Source organism: Cryptotermes secundus, unplaced genomic scaffold (assembly GCF_002891405.2).
Source record: "Cryptotermes secundus unplaced genomic scaffold, Csec_1.0 scaffold391, whole genome shotgun sequence".
Classification (NCBI taxonomy): Eukaryota; Metazoa; Arthropoda; class Insecta; order Blattodea; family Kalotermitidae; genus Cryptotermes; species Cryptotermes secundus.
Genome location: NW_019737394.1, coordinates 241,342 through 261,508, shown reverse-complemented (window position 1 = coordinate 261,508; position 20,167 = coordinate 241,342). Strand labels below are relative to the sequence as shown.

Below are 20,167 nucleotides of genomic sequence, written 5' to 3'. Positions count from 1 at the left end.
GGCTGAAGATACAAGAGAAATATTCTGTGTAATTTCAACCAGCCTTTTCTACTAGTAAAATCATTTTTTCATGATTAGGAGCTGAGGCAGATGAAACCAGACATTAGAAATTACTGCTGTTCCCTTGCTCATAGCCAGTAATATTCTTAAGCTATTTAGTGACACCTTTTCAACTGCACAGGTTATATTTTTTTCAGTTCATAACAATAAAATATGTCCTCTTCACAGTTAATATATAGTATCATCCATGTATTACCTCATACAGCATTCTGAAGACAGTTATGATTCTTACATTACATCAACATGAAAGTTTCAAATCTTATTCTGCAGTATACATAAAATAAAACAATATAAAATAATCATTTCTTAGTAAAATATATTTCTTTTTTGTTTATTTTAAATGTGTGATCTTAAGTGGTTATACTCTTTTGGCAGGGCATGTTGTACATTCATAGCTCCATACTGGGCTTCCATGGCAATCTCAAGTCATCCAACTGTGTGGTAACAAGTCGGTGGGTGCTCCAAATCACAGACTTCGGACTGCATGACCTGAGGCACAGTGCAGAGAGTGATAGCATTGGAGAGCATCAGTATTACCGAAGTAAGCTTTATTAGTCATCAGGTTGAGGGTAGGGTTATTATCAGGCTCATGTACAAGTGGTCATGACCCGTAGGGTCCCATGGAAGCTGGAGAATTTACCCATATTGAGAATGTCTGAAGAGCACACGTAAACAAAAGAGGCTGGAAGCAAGGCAAGTTGAGGCCATTCTTCGCAATGTAATGACTGTTCCATATATGTTTCTGTGCCCATCACAGTCAGGAAAGTACTGTATGATTGTGACTGTATGCGGGATTTTGATTAGTAACTGGATTTACTGGACACTGAAACTTATTTACAAATAATTATNTCGGACTGCATGACCTGAGGCACAGTGCAGAGAGTGATAGCATTGGAGAGCATCAGTATTACCGAAGTAAGCTTTATTAGTCATCAGGTTGAGGGTAGGGTTATTATCAGGCGCAGGCTCTGTGTAGATCACTTTGTTGTGGACCAATGGGAAGACACTGTCGTGAAGAGTTCCTAGCTGCTCATTGAATACGTGGCTGTCAAGGATTGTTGCATGACATTACCTAGTGCTGGACAACTCTACAACATTTCACTGATTCGAAGATTCTAACTTTTAGGTATCATGTCACAATAAAGTTCCAGCTCCTACTTAGAATGAGTTTGCAAGAACATCTATCTGTGGAGCTTAATCTGTATCATCTTTGATTAGAGAATTTAAATCTGCTGATAGTATGGCACTGTCAAGTCAGATTTCCTGTTGGTGGTAATAGGGTTGATATTGTGGCATATTTGCTTAGAGCCAGAGAAACGGCCATTGCTAGCAAACAGCTCTGAAACATTTGTTTCTAGGCAACATTTGCAAAGGAACAAGTTCACATGGCAACAGTCCATGTTCTCTATGGTGGTCCATGCCAAGAGATTATGAGGAGGACAACTGGAACAAGAATTTAGACGGTTGAAAGGGACCTGCCATTCAGAGAGGACTTGAGCACAGAAACAGAGGAATAGACATTGTTGGAACCATTACCAGGCAACTACTAGCGAAAACATTGCAGGCTGGAAAAGACTTAGTAGTGTGCTTGAATGAATTGTGAAGTGTGGAAATTAACGATATTGCTATAATTAAGTGTATATGCGAGTTATATGTTAAAGTGGTCAGTAAATCCAATCCAAACCCCCATCAGGAGCCACTCATACATGTGACAACTGATGTCAGAAGTGGCTGGATTGGAAACTGCATTGGATTGATTGTTACACCACCACCATATGGAAATGGAACGGATGCTGGCAAGGATGGTTTCCTTTCAAGAGTAAATGAAGACTAATCTAGAAAGGATGGAAGTAAAAATGGATGCCAGTCTAGAGAGGATGGATGCCAAGACAAATGCCAGTCTAACAAAAACGAAGGCTGAAATAAGAGCCAACAATGAGAAGTTTGAAGTTCTTTGAAGTACTCTCATCTCCCAGATGGATATCCACCAAGCCAGGACAGAGACCATTCAAGAAGAAATAATAGCCAAGATGGACACCCATCAGGAAAGGATGGGAGTCAGTGTGAATTCCTGGCTAAAGAGGCAATGGCCTGCCAAGAAGTGACAGAGGCCTGTTGGGAGTGTAATGGGCCAATCTCAATGGAGATAGAGTTCATAGTGGTGCAGGAGGAAGTCCCTAAACAAGAGGCTGCAGTGAAAACTGTCAGAGCACCAAAGGAGTGGTATAGATACCAGAATCTAGCCATAGGGTGCTGCTGACAGCTGAAGAAACAAACTCAGGGCAATGGTGGGACCAGAATGAGTTGGCCGCTGGCCACAGAGGAATGACCTGTCATGCAGGAATGGCACAGCATAAGGGACGCAGTCATACAGGACTGACATTCAAACGTAGTTCAGGGACTGTGTTCCAAGAGGAACCTCGAGAGGACATACATTTGGAAAGAGGCAATATTCAATAAATTCAATCTCCAATCCCAAACTCCGTTGGGAGTCGCTCATACACGGGACATTATAAACAGTGTGACTCAAGGCCTGTGGGGACATGCTAGTACATGCACTGTCCCAGTTTTGTGACACATGGACAATAGGGGTTAACTCAGATACCATCTAAGGAGTAGATGGTTTTATCCTGTGCGCAGTATTATTTAATATCTCAAGGATGTCTGCAGTGAAGCAGCACAACATTGCTTCATTCTTGGACTCTGCGGTTTTGTCTTCATTTGTCAGATTTAAAGCCTGTGCTTATGGTACATAATTTTCCTTCTCCTCCTCCTACTTCTTTTACTTTTGCGGGCACTACAGTCCATGGTGAACCTTGGCCTCTTTTACAGTCCCTTGACATTGGTCCTCATCCTGTGACTTTTGTTTCCATTTAGATATTTCTGTTCAGCTGCAGTCATTGAAAGATTCTGAACAATTGAGGCTTTTTCAGGGTGGAATTGTTAACCCTATGCCCATCCCCCAACCTAGAGTACCAGGGTCTCTCTCTTTGTCTGGATTATCACCTTTGACCTGTCCAGCATAGGAGACCCTACTAGTAGCTATGCTGCTGCTGGCATAGCTCTCAGGGTCGTATGACCACACAAGCCCCACCATTACGTCAAAGTAGTGATACCTGCTGGGGGAGATTTTCATTTTATTGCTCAAGTAAAAGCCATGCAGTTTCCTCCTAAAGGCAGCTTTGACAAGATCATGTCATTTATTGTGGGTTACCATTGTTTTTCTTCTTTTGCAGTGACTAAACCCTAACTGGTGGATTTATGCTCCTTTAAAATGTTTAATGTGTTACTTGTTACACTTCCATCAGAGAGACCACATTTAAGCTGTCTGATACTGCTGTGTGAGTTAACCCATAGTAAAATCATGCAACTTCTCTCCCAGTTACTGTTTTTTTTTTTTCACCTGTATAGAAACTTTTCCCTTGGGAATTTTTCTTCCCTGGTGATAGTCCAGAATACTGTGTTATTAAGACTCAGAATAAACATTAAGTGAACAACAGTACAGTACAGTACAGTATGACAGGATGTTTAAATATAATATTAAGATGATATAGGTGATATTAAATTAAATGATTTAAAGTTCCCTGCTCTCATAAGCACTGTATTTTGGAAGTCAGACAGTCCAGTTCAAGATTTATTTCTAGCTGATTTCCTACAAGTGCTTACTTTCTTGTAATTGAATATTATCTTGTATTGTGAACAGTTTCCTTCACAGTTGGTAAACCTGTTCACAGATTTATTGTGGAAGGCACCTGAGTTGCTTCGTGATCCTAACAACTCTCCTTGTGGTTCTCAGAAGGCTGATGTCTATGCTTTTGCTATCATCCTTTACGAAATCATTGGGCGAAGAGGTCCATTTGGTTCTACTCGTTACGAGCCCAAAGGTATGTTATTCTGGCACCAGAAGTGCTAATATGTTTTAGTTTTTAACTTATACACTTGCTAGCTTCACTGATGTTGTAAATTTCATGGCAAATTCCAAAGGCTACAGCCATATCCTATCCAATGTCTCAGGTTCACTATAAAGTAGCCCTCTTTTCGTCTTATTCATCACTAAATATCACCTGAAAGTAATCCAACATTGTTATATAACCCACAGACCCATGTATATTCTTGCAACAAGGGACAAGGAGTATTCTATGCTGGTAAAGGTCATCATGTGTTTGCAATACTCATTTCTTCATGATGACAGAAAAGAGATGCTTTATTCTTCTAAATTTCTTGCATTTTGTGGACAGTGAATGCTACAGTGGATAGGTTCCTCCTAAAATATATGAAGTAAAATTTGTGTTTGACCATCTGATGCAGAAGTTTTCAGACAGCAAGATTCTTAAGGATCAGCTGTCAACAGATGAAAGTGTATCTTCATATTGCGGGAGAGCCAATTATTATGGAAAGTGTATGTTCCAAAGAAAAGCTGTAAGCCATTCAAGACTGCATTCACGCTAGCTGAGAATCTTCTGAGACCAAGTTACACGATAGGATTGGACAACAAATATAGCAGTGTCAAGGTCTTCAGCTTGTTAATTGAATATGAAACAGATGCAGTAGGCACAGAAGAATGAAGCAGGAGAGGACTCACTGGAGACAGTGTAAGAAAGAATTTGAAGAATGGAGAAGTGACACTTTCCTTCAGAAAAAAGCTGATGACTCTGAAATGGAAGGGCAAAAGCGATTTGTGTACACTGAACAGCATATGTAATGAGGAAATGCAAACTGTGCTGATAGGAAAGGTGTAACAGAAACAAAAGCTGAAGGTGTGCGTTGGTTTCAGTGTTAAAATGAGGTATTTATCTTTCTGATCACAACATTATTAAACGGGCACACGGTAGCATAGTTGGTTGAGGCACTGTGCTATAAGCCAGAAGGTCACGGGTTTGATTCCCGAAAAGTTCATTGGACTTTTCAATTGACCTAATCCTTTCAGCTGCACTATGACCCTGGGGTTGACTAAGCCTCTAACAGAAATGATTACCAGCACTCTTCCTTGAGGTAAATGGCAGCTGGTACATAAGGCTGACAGCCTTATCACCATTTGTAAGCCAATTGTGTAGAAAAGGCGGGAGCCTCACCATCTTACAAACCTCTGGGCCTCCACAACCTGTTACAGGGATAGCTGTCTACAATACAACAAGAAAGTGAATGACGACGTACTATCAGAAAATATTCTGCTACTTGTTAGATCTTAACAGTGTTCATTTTGTATCTGGCATTCGAGAAACACAGTGAGTGACAAGTACACTCATTTGCTATTTAAAATGGATATAGTAGACAAAGTTTTTGAAAAATATGCAGGAACATCTTCACCTGAGCTCTGCCATTAAGACCAATGAGGACATTATCAGAGGCTTTGCTGGACAGTTCGTAGGGAGGCATTTTTTCTGATGCGAACCATATGACAGGTACCAGGTAACATGCCACTAAAAGAGGTGTGGTCTGTATTGAAAAAAAAGAAAGGAAGGAAGCAAAGACACAATTTGCAGGTGCACTGACGGTAATGTTTCCTTGTGCACAGAGTCTTGCTTGTGGTTGTGGCATTCTCATCTAGTGCAGTAAGTTAAGGAACAGAAATGTAAATAGGACAAACAGTGTAAATATTATAATTGTGTATGAAAGCTTTCTGCAGGATTACCATAACATGTTTCCAGAAAAAGAAAAGCAGAATAAACTGAGGTATGTACTTCTCTAGCACTAATTTGAGATAATTCCAAATGATATTGTACATATGAATGTAAACAAATTAGAAAAATATATATTGTGACGTGGATGGTGCAACAGGAAGTAGGGGTCACATGAACTCTGCATTTCAACGAGTGATGTCAGGTACTCCCACTCCTTCCACCAGTACACAACGCTTGGTGGGCACCCCTCCTCCCCCACGGTGACGTGGTGGAGGAACAGCTGTGTTATTACCAAGGGATACCGCGATTGCTATGCAGCAGGAGACAACTCTCGACAGCGTTGCTAGCAACACCGGTAAACACTGCATCAGGCAACAGCGGTACCTATCACATAACAGTTTTCTGTGTTGTCCGTGCCAAGGCTAAATAAGGAGCAGCGAACACTACTCAGTAGTGAGGATTGAGCCAGTTACGAGTGAGTGAGTTACTAGAGAGTGAGTAACCAGACAGTTGCAGGCTAGCCACTGCCGGAGACAGTTGAATGGATTCACCGAGATGCAGTTGAACAGCCATTGAGATAGTAAATTGTATAAGATTAAGATTGTATAACTCTGAAATGTATAAGTGTGGAGTGAATGTGCAATAAATTCGCTATATCAAATAAGGCGTGAAGTTACTTGTCACACGTTATACACCAAACACGTGACAATATTTTAATGTAAAATATATGTTTCTGTGTACATATTTTACATCACAGAATATTTCCTTAGAGCCTTGTGATTGTGAAAATTGTCACCTGCCTGGCACAAACCAAGAGGTAGGTGTATCCCTGCTCAGGGGGTTAATACCCATCATTCAAGATCCTTTTGCTGCAGAATATTCAGAAAGTAGTTTTGAAGGCATTGGAAAGGAGTGTACTGATAACCTTGTATAGCCCCATCCATGTACTTCCCCTTAAAGTTGTTAGAATCTAAAATGAACTCAACAGTTAATTCTCTTCTATATTCTAGAATTGTTGTAATATGTTAAAAGGTCCTTCCCTTACAGGAGGATAATTTTAACTGTTTCTGCACTTCAGCTTCTTTGTTACAGTTCATCAGGTTATGACTGAGATATTATTCCACTTTAGATAAACAACAGTTCCAAAAATGCTCCTTCTGACTTATTTTTGTCTGTGAACATGTATCAGCTCAAGAACTGATCAATAATTTTTTATAAAATTCCATATTTTGGAAATTTACTGAAATGTATCCATATGTTCCAATTTGGTTAAATTAGATCAGTAACATCCACTTTACACAAAGACCTACAGGGATTTCTGTGTACATCTCAAGCATGACTAAATATTTATTGGAACAAAATGTGTTTCAAATAAAAATAACAAAAAAAAAAAACTCAGTATTATGAGTGTATAAAATGAAAACAATAAAAATGTTTATTCTAATGGTTACTCATAATATCCAAAAATGAGTGAAATACATAAGGATGAGTCTGTGCCGTAATGTACAATTATGTATAATACGATATGGCACTAAGGTTTGAATGATAAATGCAGGTGCAGCAACATTTCCTTGTCTTAGGAAAGGTTATCATAAGGATATGAAACTGCCCGCAACCATCTGCTGATTAGGTTCTGTGTTTAACAGGCGAAGTCCTGCCCAATCTCTACTGAATGCTGCTGACAATTCACTGCGCATCTATAAGTGTGAGAATAAGGCGGTCGGTTTGTGTTGAACTTGTGTAACAGACCAACACAGGATGCAGTTTAAATATCACTAATATTTGACATACTTGTGTAATGTTTTGGGTTGTTCTTACTGCCATAATTGGAATACACACAACTTCTTGATGTTATGTGCATCATACATAACTGTAAAACTAATGTTATGGTAGTGGCATGTAAACTATACAAGAACCCATAACTGTTTAATTTTCAAACCTATTGAAATTAAGTTTCAGCAAGTTACCACTCTCTCTTAATGAAAACAACTCTTCTTAACATACACAGATGGGATCCACAATGTCTTAGCTTCCGCACATGTGATTTTACACTGTCAGTACAGGTCTAATCTCATTAGGTCAGCACACTGTAACAAACTGAGGTCACAGAACGAATTTCATCATTTTATACTCACAGCAAAAAGTAACAGTGTTAAGGGAGGTTTTCACATGACATAAAGTCTCGACATTTGTGGTTGTGTTTTTTGAGAAGGAAACTTGTGACAAGTGCTGCCGGAAATCAGACCAAGTTTGATATGGGACAAAACCCTAAACATATATGCATGCATAGTTGTATTTTGTGACCTCTTCATTTGAAGTCAGAGGAGGCTCATGGGAAAGCAACACCCTTGTGACAAGAAGGGAAGATACGGTACAGTGCCTCTTGTAGAGAAGCCAGGAGACATGATAGACAATGAAAGAAGCTAATGGACGGTTGAGAAAATTCGGAGGACATCACATGATTGATACACATTTCTCAATGGTCTAAACCTGGTGTGGATGAACTGCTCACTGTTAGGTTCTGGAATGCAGACTTTCTCCTCCTCAGGCATAGGGTGTAGAGGGTTGGTTAACAGAATAGTATGGACTGTTAGCCATAAACAGATTTAGAAGCAAAACTACAAGTACAGTTTATGCAAAAAGTTAATGGGAATTGAGTGTCAGCTGGTTACAAATTACTCATTACAATAGAGGTGTGGGAAAAAGCGCTTGTTCTGTGTACGAGGTTCTATCTGATAGTTCCAGGACTAGGTTAAAAAAGAGGTGCTGGCTTAACTTGCTCAATTTTGGTTGCCATCTCCTTCAAAATAGTCTTCTTGGGAATGTATTATTATTATTACTCTTATTATTAGAGGGGGTGGGTTTCCCCATGCACTTAGACCAGTTGTTGGTCCATTGTGCGTCCCATTTTAATTTCTACTGTCGCCATACCCTACCGGTACTGGTGCGTGCTATCAGCCCCGTTCAGCCAATGAGGTCGGCCGTCGGTACCTGATATTTCCCCCATCTACCAGAGGCATTGAAAACTACTTGGGCGGGAAATTGTTGCCTAATTTTGCTCAGAGGTCTCCTAGAGACATGAGGATCTTTTACGTGCCGTAAATCTATGATATGGGACCCACAGCTTAAAGTCCCTCCTGGAGGACTTGTTCCCTGAATTTTTCCACCCTTAAAAATTCCACGACCTCCGCCCGGTTTGAACCCATGTACCTTGAGTCATGAGGTGGGAACGTTACCCCTAGACTACGGAGGCCGCTTTTCTTGGGAATGTATACAGTGATCCCATCACTTTCTCCATACTTCAAAAGCACCGTGGAAGTCATTTTCTTTAATGCTCTTGAGTACCACTTGTGATTTCCCTTTGGATGACTGACACTGTTTCAAAATGTTTCTGTTAAGATCTGGCAAACTACATAACTGATCCCAACAGTATCTGTGAACTCATGGATTTTTTGCCGATGGTCTTCATGGATGAGTTTTCAAATTTTTTAAACATTTTCTGCCGTTTTTCTGATGCTTGGTCGCCCTGAATGTTCATCATCTTCAGCTGACAATAGACCAGCCTTGTAACATGAATGCCTTTCAGAAACCACTGTCTGGCTTAAAGAATGTTCTCCAGAAGCCTCACAAAGCATTTCAAGGGTTTTGGTAGCAGATTTACTGAGCATCATGCAAAACTTGATGCAGACATGTTGCTTGATTTTGCTATCCATTGTAAACAAAATGAAACATGAAGTTGAAAAAGCTCTCATGTAAAAACAATGCATGTTCACAGCGCTATGTCACTTTGCTGACTGATGCAATAGGCTTGTGGGAGAGTAACCTTGGCCTCCCCTCTCGTCTTCTTTCACCAAAGCAGTTACAACGATAACAGTCTGGGAACTTTCTGATACCGCCTTGTAATTAAGAAATTGATAGCTCGAGTATTTTTTTGTAGCTTTAATGTAGTCCTTTCTGTAGGCCCTACCTCTTCCATGGTTTCACTGAATTGTAATTAAAAGTTATTTTTACATAGCGTCTAGAACAGCGGGTCTCATTTTGATTATATTTTATAATGGGTGTCCTAGCTTTCCACCCCAGCTGTTTCTCACTGTTTGTATTAGTATATCAAAAGTTAGCATTTACAAATAGGATATCTAGATGCAATAACAGTAAACATATCAGAATGGTTATGCCATGTGTGCATTTCCTAACTTGTTGTTTATATGAGCTTTCTTGATCATAAGCAATTTTTTTTTTTTATTTTTTTTTTTTATTTTGAGGGGCGGGCCGTTCTCAACTGCATTGATTATATACTTGTTGTCAGTTGGGATGATAATTATAAATTATGAAGTTGAAAGAAGAGGTCAGCCAATATTCTAGCCGAGATTTCATTCTCGTTATCTCTCGTACAAGTCCTGAGGTTTACTGCTGTGATGACCTTATCATTGATTTGTGCATGGAATATCTCTGGATGAATTTGAAGTGTATTATTGTTGTGTTTCATATAACCCAAACATTCAGTCTTTCCTGTTACACAGAGATTGTGAACCGTGTGAGGCAGATACCCTCGCCAGGTCAGGAACCATTCAGACCAAACTTGGAATTGCTGCAGGATGCAGATGTTGAGTGTCCAGACTACATCCTCTCTTGCATGCAGGACTGCTGGGCAGACAACCCTGACATGCGACCTGACTTTGCAGCCATTCGCTCACGTCTCAAAAAGATGAAGGAGGGCATGTGAGTGTTCCTGTAATGACATGTATTCACAATTCGAAGTTCCTTCGCATTCAGGGTTTTACTTTGTAGATAAGATCTAAAAGTTTGTGACGATGGTACATTAATACAAATATTATGTTTGTGGACACTATTCATCATCTTTTTTTTTTTATTTAAAAACACAGAATTTCAGAGACTGGGTTTTATCTCCTTCTTCAGGTAAAACCCCTCGGTTGGTCCCAATCAACAGAGCTAGTCCCTGTCGATAGGAACTAGCTCTATTGATTGTTTTTAAATAAAACCAGGATGATAGATAATGTCCAGAAACATAATATTTGTGTTTTGCTTTGTGTTACATTAATTCCTAAATTTTCTACTTTCTAGGTATGTGAAATTTTGAAAAGCTCCCGTTAAGTGTTTTCATATCCACTTGTTCATTTGTAAACAGTGGTGCCAAAAGAGTGGGTTTGATTTTAATGGAACTCAGCACAATCTGTGCTAAATTTTGTCAAGCTGTGTTGCTGATTTTGGTTTAGTTGGCTCTGTGATTTTGTGAATCACATGGGTTTAATTCCAGGCAGAGCTAGAGATTTTTCTCTTTTCAAGGCAACCAGACTAGATCTGGCCCCATTCAGCTTCCTGTCCATTGTTTAGCAGGTTTTATTTCTCTGGGGATGCATTGGCTAGGCCATGAAGCTGACCACTTGCCTACATATAGTGCTGAAATTAAAAATACATGCATGGAGTTATACCTCCACTCATCCATACATGTTAATGATATGGTGCATAAGTTAAGCACAGGGACAACTATTCCTTCTTCTCTCTGGTTTATTTCAAGGAGTTTATATATGCATTTATTTTTATCCTTTGACAAATTATTATAAAAACTTCATAACACATTATTCTTATTGTACAAGTACATTATATTTCCAGTTATGTGTATGCAGCTTATCTGGTTTACAACTTATTTATATGGCTCTTAGGAGAGTTCACGGTGCTGTAGAGCACCTCCTGAATATTCTTAGCCCTTCCGTCTATATGCATGAAACAGTGTGGGGACCACTGTTTGGATTTTCGTGAAACTTTATGTAGGAGAATTTTACAAAGAATTATGAAGCCATTAAATTATTATTTAGACTGGACAATTCGAATGATGACTTTATACAAAGACAGCCATGCTGCTTGTATATATCTTGGGTGTAACTGGCTGATATTTGTTAGAACAAAGAATATTTTGGCCACAAATTTTAGAGAAAAGTGAGTCACACTTTTTAAATTCAATACATTTTTTGCATGAATGTGTCTGTTTTTGAAATAGTTAAACAACTTTTATGNGTAACAACTTTTATGCTGTCGGTACATTTCTGAATTTCTGTATTCAGTGATCACTGTGGTCTCTTGAACACACCCAGAACCTGGACTCTCTGTGTCTTTTTGGTTATTCGTGTTTCTTTCCCCGCCATTAGCATTGATAACTGCGAGTATACTTACCATCAGGTGTGAGTTTCATTCACTTTCATTTAGTTCCACATCTGGACCTTACAGAGTTTCATTGAGTTAGTTCTTAGATTTACTGAAAGGAATACTGTTATTAGTGTCAGTGAAGTGCATTCACCATGACAAACTGTTTGAAGGTGACAACAGATGTGAATACAAGTTACGAGGTTTTCACAGTGCGATTTTGTGGGTATACACCAGCATTCCTCCGAGGTGTTGTTATCCACCCTCAATCCTACATGGTGTCACAACTAGGAAGACCATGATCTAAACAAATATTAATTTTCAAAGTAAATTAACAGTGAGCTTAAACAAATGGGAAGTAATGTTTCTAGGTGTAGCATTTTTTTTGTAATGAGAAGCAACCTTAACAAGACAGTCACACTGGATGGAGTTGTTTTATCTTTTATAATTTCTTAAGCTCACTCATCAAATTTCTCATTAGGTATGGGTAGAGCATGTATGGTTATGAGAGTATTACAATTATATCTGTTCTTTTTTCAGGCATCGGAACATCATGGACCAAATGATGGACATGATGGAGAAATATGCCAACAATCTGGAGGATCTAGTCAGTGAGAGGACTCGACTGCTTATTGAAGAGAAGCAGAAGACCGAGGACCTCTTGAACAGAATGCTGCCAGCGTAAGTACCAAAATCCTTAGTATCCTTGCCACTTCTCTCTGAGAATACAAGTAAACTTTTGTGAAGATGTAAAATGTAATAAATTAAATGTAAATAATCTATGCACATAATTACCATCATTCATGTGCATGTGTCCCACCTTATTTTTCCCAAATGACATATAAGTAAAGTTGGCCCTGTGCTTAACTAATTAAGCACTATGCCATTAAGATGTATGAGGGAGTGGATATATAGATCCACGTTTTCTTGACCTTGGCACTGGTCAGAGTTGAGTGATCAGCTTCACACTATAACAGGCCATGGAGGCCAATACAGTTGTGAGATGTTGAGGCTCCTACATTTTCTAGACAACCAGCTCATTGATGGCAGTGAGGTCAGCCTTGCACGCCAGCTGCCCTTTACCCCCAGAAAGATTCCTGTTACTTATTTCTTTTAGAGGCTGAGTCAACTGCTGTCAACCATAGTGCTGCTGGGAGGATTAGGTCAATTGAAAAATTCTGTGACCTCAACAGGAATCAAACCTGCCACCTTCTGGCTTGTGGCATAGTGTCTCAACCAGCTACTTTACCATGGCCCAGTTGGCATATAATCAGAAAAATTGGTGAAAGTGAAAAGATGTTCTTCTTAGAGAGACAGCCCTGGAAAATTGTTAATTTTGCTGCTAAATGTATGGGTTCCCATCCAAGCCATCTTATTTCCTCCAAACAGAAAGAATGAGATTGTGACAGCAGTGATTATGCAATGGCCAGTTCCCTCCATACTCGGGAAAAGCCCAGTGTGCCGTTGTTATGATACAGGGAAAACTCAACTTTCTTCTCCCATTGCTAGGATATGGGGAAAGGAATGACAAAAAATGGATGTGAAATTAATAATGCAAAGTGGGGAAAAGAAGTAAAAATGTGAAAGGAAGACTGGAAGGGAAGAGAGAAGTGCTATTAACAAATTAAAACCCAAGAAAAAAGAGTTGATTGCTCAATTGATTCGTCCACCCATTGGCTTCTCACCATTGCAGCCTAGATTCAATCCCAGTTCATCATGTGGGAATTGTGGTTGATGTACTGGCACTAGGACAGATTTACTCCAAGTGCTTTGGTTTCCTCAGCCAATTCTCATTCCACCAAATGCCTCATTTCTGTTGTCTATCATCCAGGCTAGTGTAGTGGGCGACTTACGCTGTTGAGTTCCAAGGGACTTAAGACTCACCTCATTCTTAGAGTAATTGTAATTATTTTTGCACATGCACCCACCTGAAACATATATGATGTTTGAAGTTTTCATTGCAGTGAAGATACAGACTGTGGTCTTATGGGTTGTGCCACTATGTAGCGTGGTAGCTAGATATCACTGTCTCATAAGAACATGCAGCATTTATCTTCAGGATAGATGTAGGCTAGTAGATATTTCCTCCAAAACATTGGTGCTGTAACCCATGTGAATCTGAGAAGCAAGTTTTCTTTTAACCATTACATGTGATGATAATGCTGTGTTGTAGAAGGCGATTCTGTTTGAACGGCCACAGTATCAGTGGAGAAGACATATAAACTGGTTTAGAAAGTATGTCCTGTTGGGTTCTGTCTCTTCTTTCTTGAATAAAAACTTCAGTCACTTGATTAAGGATTTTTAGGCCACTAAAGGGCTAACACAGTGACAGAAAACCATTGGCATGCATGCTGTAAGTGGAACACTGAAAGAACTGCTGGGCATCCAAAAATGTGTTTCAAAAAATATTTTGGTTAAGGAAATAATAACTAAGCTATTAGTGAAATATTGATTTAGGTGTGGATATTTGGGGTGAGAATGAAACACATCTATGCAGACATTCTTCTTTTTAGTTCTGGTGCTCACCCTTCAGAGATTCGTGCCATTCATGGAAATGTGCCTGTTATTTGCCTTCATGTGGTAGGGTTCAACTCCTGGTCAGTGTCACAAAAAGAATTTCACCCAACCTGAATAAAAGTACATAATATCTAGAACTTATTCCTTCCCATGCCATCTCTCTTTGGTCTTTGGTGTAAGGTGTTACCAGTATAAAGAAATCCATACTGTCATTTTTTAACACTTCAAGTTAAGAATTTATAAGTTAACATGGAAGTCAAAACAAAGTAATCTATTTTTGCTGGAATTATGAGAGTTTGTACCTAAAAAGCTTTGTTTCCATTGCAGGCCAGTTGCAGAACAGTTAACCAAAGGGATTGGGGTGGAACCCGAATCTTTCGATTTAGTCACTATATACTTCAGTGATATTGTCGGTTTCACGGCAATGTCAGCTGAGAGTACACCACTGCAGGTATGGACTGCCTGAGTCTGAGGAATGTGGAGAGAGTATTACATTTATATTTATATATATCAGGGCTGTCCAACTTCAAAATGCTGAAGGGGCCACATTCATCCTCACAGGTCACATTATAAGGAATGAATGCTATTCTCTCTCATATACCACTATAGGTATTTGCCTTGCAATGATCAGACCTATAGAGCACTGCATACAGATAACACGAATTAGACCAGTGGTTCAAAAACATTTGTTTGCATTTAATGGAAATGTTTCATACCAAAATTAGAATAATTCACAGAATTTGCTTCTCATGAGATGTTAAACACCCTCTCTGTATTTGTATGAATGCTGTGGATGTTCTCTTTACACATTTACCTTGGTAGTAGCAAGTCGAAGTGGCAAACAGATTCATCATTTAATGAATAACAATATCAAGATTTTATATAGTCCTGTGATTGATAGAGTATTCTTAGATAAGTCGGTACAGTGAAACTCCTGTTTAGTCCCTCATGATTAGCTTCTGTGTCTTGACAGCCTACTGTTGCATAAATGCATGTCAGTGTTTCATCAACACAGGACAATGGCTGTACATACACATGAGAACTCTGCAACACATTTCTATCATTGTGAAATGCATCGGGAGTAATAAGAAAATCTCACTGAACCTGTTGTTTTGGTTATAAGGTCTCAGCTTATTTTGTGCATATGAAGTGAAATTCTGTTAGTCTGTATACCATGGCAGCAGGATATCTGAAATTGTACTAAACTGAACTGATCACTCCTAGCTTGTGTATGAATAACTCTTCATTTGTCATCAGAGTGACTGAGTCAAACAATATTGTTGCATGTGCGACAAATAACTTTGTGCCAGTCTTGGATATAGCAAATTTATTGTGCACATTTATCCACTCTTACACAATTTCAGTGTCCCAGTTACTACTTCCGCTATAGTCACTTTCAGACTTAACTTTCTTTGGCGGCTGCTATATTTCAACTGACACTGTCTTGGCAAATGCATTCAACCCTTTATATAGGCCTTTTGCAGACCACACAGAAAACAGCTTATGTTGTTGGACGTGTTTACCGACCCATTGCCTAGCAGTGGTCACTGCATGGACTCCACTGTTGCATGACATCATGGCCTAGCGGGAAGGGGTGTTTACCGAGCATTGTGTAGTGACAGGATGAGTGGGGATATGTGATGTCACTTGCACTTCCTGTTGCGCTATCCAAGCGTTCACAGAGATGTTGCCTAGCAATATGCTGATACGATCTGCAACTCTCCTGTTTCGTGTGCGCCCCAAGGCCTCTGTGGCTCAACAGTTCCTGCATAGAGCCAATATGCCACAATATGTTATTTAGTGTTGTGAGACTCCATGATTATCATAACATGTTCAGTTTTTGTTATCAGTGGCAGAAGTGTCTTTTAAGAGACCTTCAACTTTTTCAAAAATATTCAGGTGGAAGTGAGACTAAATGGAGGCCAGCTGTAACTACACAGTGTGGTGATGTGAAGCACTCAGTATGGTGCTTCAGCAAAGACTGTGTGTTACACTTCACAAAAGATTTTTTATTCTTTGTAATATGTTTAATCCATGTTTCTAAAGCATAAATTATTTTAAAAAGCACTTACATGCATCAAAAACAAATGACAGGTGACTATTTCATAAGTTATACAAAGAGTAATTTTAGTGTGAAATAAAATGCAGGTAGGGAGAATGAGTAATGCTTTTTTATCTGCCCTTTGTTTTATTAATTAAAAAAGCTGAAATATTAAGAAATATATCACAGCATTTAAAAGGCTTAAGTAACTTGGGTTGTGAAAGTGCCTAAGAATTGAAATCGTAGTATTTGTGGGGTTAAAGTTTGTTTGGGGAGAAATTGATCTAAACATGAAACTGAGCAAAAATTTAACATAGGAAATTTAACACCAAGTTTATTGACCTGGGTCATTGTAATTGACTGCTGAATGTACAGAACCTTAAATTGAGGTCCATTAAATGGGGGTTTCACTGTATTTACAAACACGGAGCAACCCTTTATGCCAAAGTCCATTATGTTTCAATAAATATGCTGCCAGGTCAGTGGTGCTTAAAAATAAGCTGCTAAAGTTTTCTAGATTGTACCAATGTGTGCATTATGGTGGAGCCATACTGATTCCATGCTTTTCCAAGTTATTTCTAGGTATTGTGTAAAATCTGGTGAAAAACTACATGAAATGTTTTTTAAAAACTTTCAGTAATTTTGCGGGGGAGTGGCAAGATCAGCCTTCTTAAGAAACAAACATGAGGAAAGCATTAATATTTATTTTGGGTGAGAGGAGACCCCTACAGGCCATATATGGCTGACATCCTGCAAGTTGGACAGCTCTGCCGTATATGATAAAGAATTCACTTATGTGCAAAAAAAAAAAGATAAAGTTGTCCCTGTGCTTAACTAATTAAGCAGTACGCCATGAAGATGTATGGGGGAATGGATGTATAGATCCACATTTTCTTGAACTCAGCACTAGTTGGAGGTGATTGGTCAGCTTCACACCCCAGCCACTTTACCTTCAGGAAAAGAGTCCCCAGTACCCATCGGATAGGAGGGTGCATGGACCCCAGAGCCTGGCTGGACAATGTGGAGAAGAGAAAATTCTTGACCCTTCAGGGACTCAAACTCCAACCCCTCAGCTGTCCAGCCCATAGCCAGTCACTATTCCAACTACACTATACTGGCTCCCACTTACATGCAATACTTTTTAAAAAATTAGAGTAAACATGAGGTGGGCTAGTCTCATCATTGAAATGAATTATCCTGGGCTGGGCAACCAAGGTTCAGATCCCAGCAGAAGCAAGGACTTCCTCTTCACACCTGTGTTTGAAATAGCTCTGGTGACTACCTACCCTTCCATCTCCCAGTTTTACGTTTGTATTGACATATACTGTGGGGTTAAGTTTAATCTTACTACTAAAATTCCTAACACATATTTTCTTTGTACACTAGGTTAGTACTGAGCTTGCTCACAATAGCATATGCCAGTATTTTATACAACCCATTATCTCATTAAAAACCCAATCCCAGCCATCATGAGTGTTGTGTCTGAATATGAAATGGCACTCTCCGACAGCCAGTCAGTCTTTTTCCCACCAAGACAATGCTGTATATATGTGAAATTAACAAATAGATGTGATTAATTTGTCTGAAAGATACAGTCTTCTGTGGATTAACGCCATGCAGTTCAGAGAGAGCCCATTGAGGAACATCACCTCCATCTTCAGAGTCAAAAAAGCAGGCCAAGCAAGCAGGCAGCAGGCTGAGTTCAGAATGAAGAAGCTGAACTTGCCACTTCCATCTCCTGCTTTCTTGTTTTGGCTTACTCTTTGACCCTGAAGATGGAGGTAATGTTCCTCCTAAATGCCAGGCTTTCTGAACTACATGGTGTTGCAACCCAGAAGGCCATAACCTTTACCACCCTGAGAACCTGAAATCCAGCGTTGTCCAAAATCTTAGCAGTAACTTTGCATCTTTGTTATCACAGGTGGTGAATTTCTTGAATGACCTGTACACATTGTTTGACAGGATCATCAAGGGGTATGATGTGTACAAAGTAGAAACAATCGGTGATGCTTACATGGTGGTGAGTCTCGTTTTATTTTAAGATTTCCCTTAATGAAACTGAGTGGTGTCTTTGAAAAGTATAATAGTGTTGCATAGAACTTTTGGTTAATATTTACCAGTCAATGTAACTTTTCTTCCATCTTATATTATTTCATTAAATAATCTACAAACGAAATCACTCACTTTTCATTCCTTGATAAAATATTCTAAATAAATGGCTAAGGTTTTGGTAATAAATCAGGTTAATGCTAACTCCATAATATTAAATATTAGCATCCTGTTGCATTGAAATATCACTCACTCATTCACCTGTCTTTAATGCAACTTAAAACTGTTTACATTCTCTTTAATTTAAAATAACATTAAAATCACATCAATTGTTACATGTTTTGGTCTTACTTGGCCATCTTCAGGCATTTGTTCACTTTTTGAAACCATTACACTGCACTAGGTCCGAGGTCAGTATATTTCCATGCTATTGCATATTGTTAGTCACACTAAAATGTGTTTGAGGATAAAACTCTCTCTCCGTTCTGTCCCTTGTACACGGTATATACACCCAACTAATGAGAACATAATGAGGAAAAGTCAGAAATTATCCGCACTTTCGCCATAATACATCAGGTTTGTCACACTGCCTTCTGCGCATGCATGCTGAGAGTTGGTACTGCTGTGGTCACGTGACCAAAGTTTGACCTTGATTGCATCATTTTCCTTGGTGCTGTGATAGTGTCAACATGGCCACTCTGCTAGCAGTGTGCACGAAGGAGTAACAAAGAACAGTGATCCGAATTCTCTGGTCGGAAGATGTGTCAGGGGCTGAAATTCATTGGAGGCTTTCAACACAATATGCAATCAGTGCTCTACTGTACAGAAGTAAGCTCGAGAGATGGTACTGGCAAGCCAGCAAGTTACCATTGATGAGGTAGTGTGTTCTCTGCAGATTATTCATGTTTCTGCCTATCGAATCATCCATGACAAGCTCAGCATCCATAAAGTCTGTGCGAGATGGGTACCAAGAGAGCTTACCGCAGAGCACAAGCACAAACGTGTTGAGATCTGCCAATGCTTACTCGACTGTTACAACAAAGAAGGCAAATAATTTTTGGGCAGAATAGTCACAGGAGATGAAACGTGGGTCCATCACTATGAGCCAGAATCCAAAAGCCAGAGTATGGCATGGAAACACCCAGGATCACCAACAAAGAAGAAATTAAAGACTCAATCTACTGCTGGAAAGGTGATGCTAACAGTTCTTTTTGGACTCAAAAGGGCCTATATTGGAAGGCTACCTGGAAAAAGGGTGTACAGTGAACAGTACAAGATACAGTGATTTGCTTGCCAACAATCTGAAGCCAGAAATTTGCACCAAACACCGAGGCCTATTGTTGAAGAAAGTGTTGTTGTTGCATGACAATGCACACCCACACATGGACAGCCAGACAGTTGAAACCATTAACCATCTGGGTTTTGAGGTGCTGGAACACCCTGCTTACAGCCCAGATCTCGTCCCTTCCGACTATCATCTCTTTGGACTGCTCAAAGATGCTTTACGAGGTCATCAGTTTTCTATGGACAAAGAAGTGCGGGAAGCAGTGCATAAATGGTTGCATGACCAACCGAAAACATTCTTCTTGGAGAGAATACACAAGCTTGTGGACTGCTGGACCAAGCGCATCAACAAGGAAGGAGATGGTTGGGCGACCAACCAAAACCCTTCTTCTTGGAGGGAATACACAAGCTTGTGGACCACTGGACCAAGTGTATC

General features: G+C 39.5%; 1 protein-coding gene across 2 annotated transcripts in view; it reads left to right on the top strand.

The window, feature by feature from the left end:
* The window catches only part of LOC111870313 (receptor-type guanylate cyclase Gyc76C), a 263,240-nt gene that overhangs the window by 233,742 nt on the left and 9,331 nt on the right, over window positions 1–20,167 (top strand). For both annotated transcript variants that reach the window (XM_023862486.2, XM_023862485.2), the window contains exons 13-18: window positions 436–601; window positions 3,795–3,944; window positions 10,202–10,400; window positions 12,381–12,521; window positions 14,685–14,808; window positions 18,320–18,418. In XM_023862486.2, coding sequence (XP_023718254.1) covers window positions 436–601; window positions 3,795–3,944; window positions 10,202–10,400; window positions 12,381–12,521; window positions 14,685–14,808; window positions 18,320–18,418 — 879 coding nt within the window. The remainder of the gene's footprint in view (window positions 1–435; window positions 602–3,794; window positions 3,945–10,201; window positions 10,401–12,380; window positions 12,522–14,684; window positions 14,809–18,319; window positions 18,419–20,167) is intronic.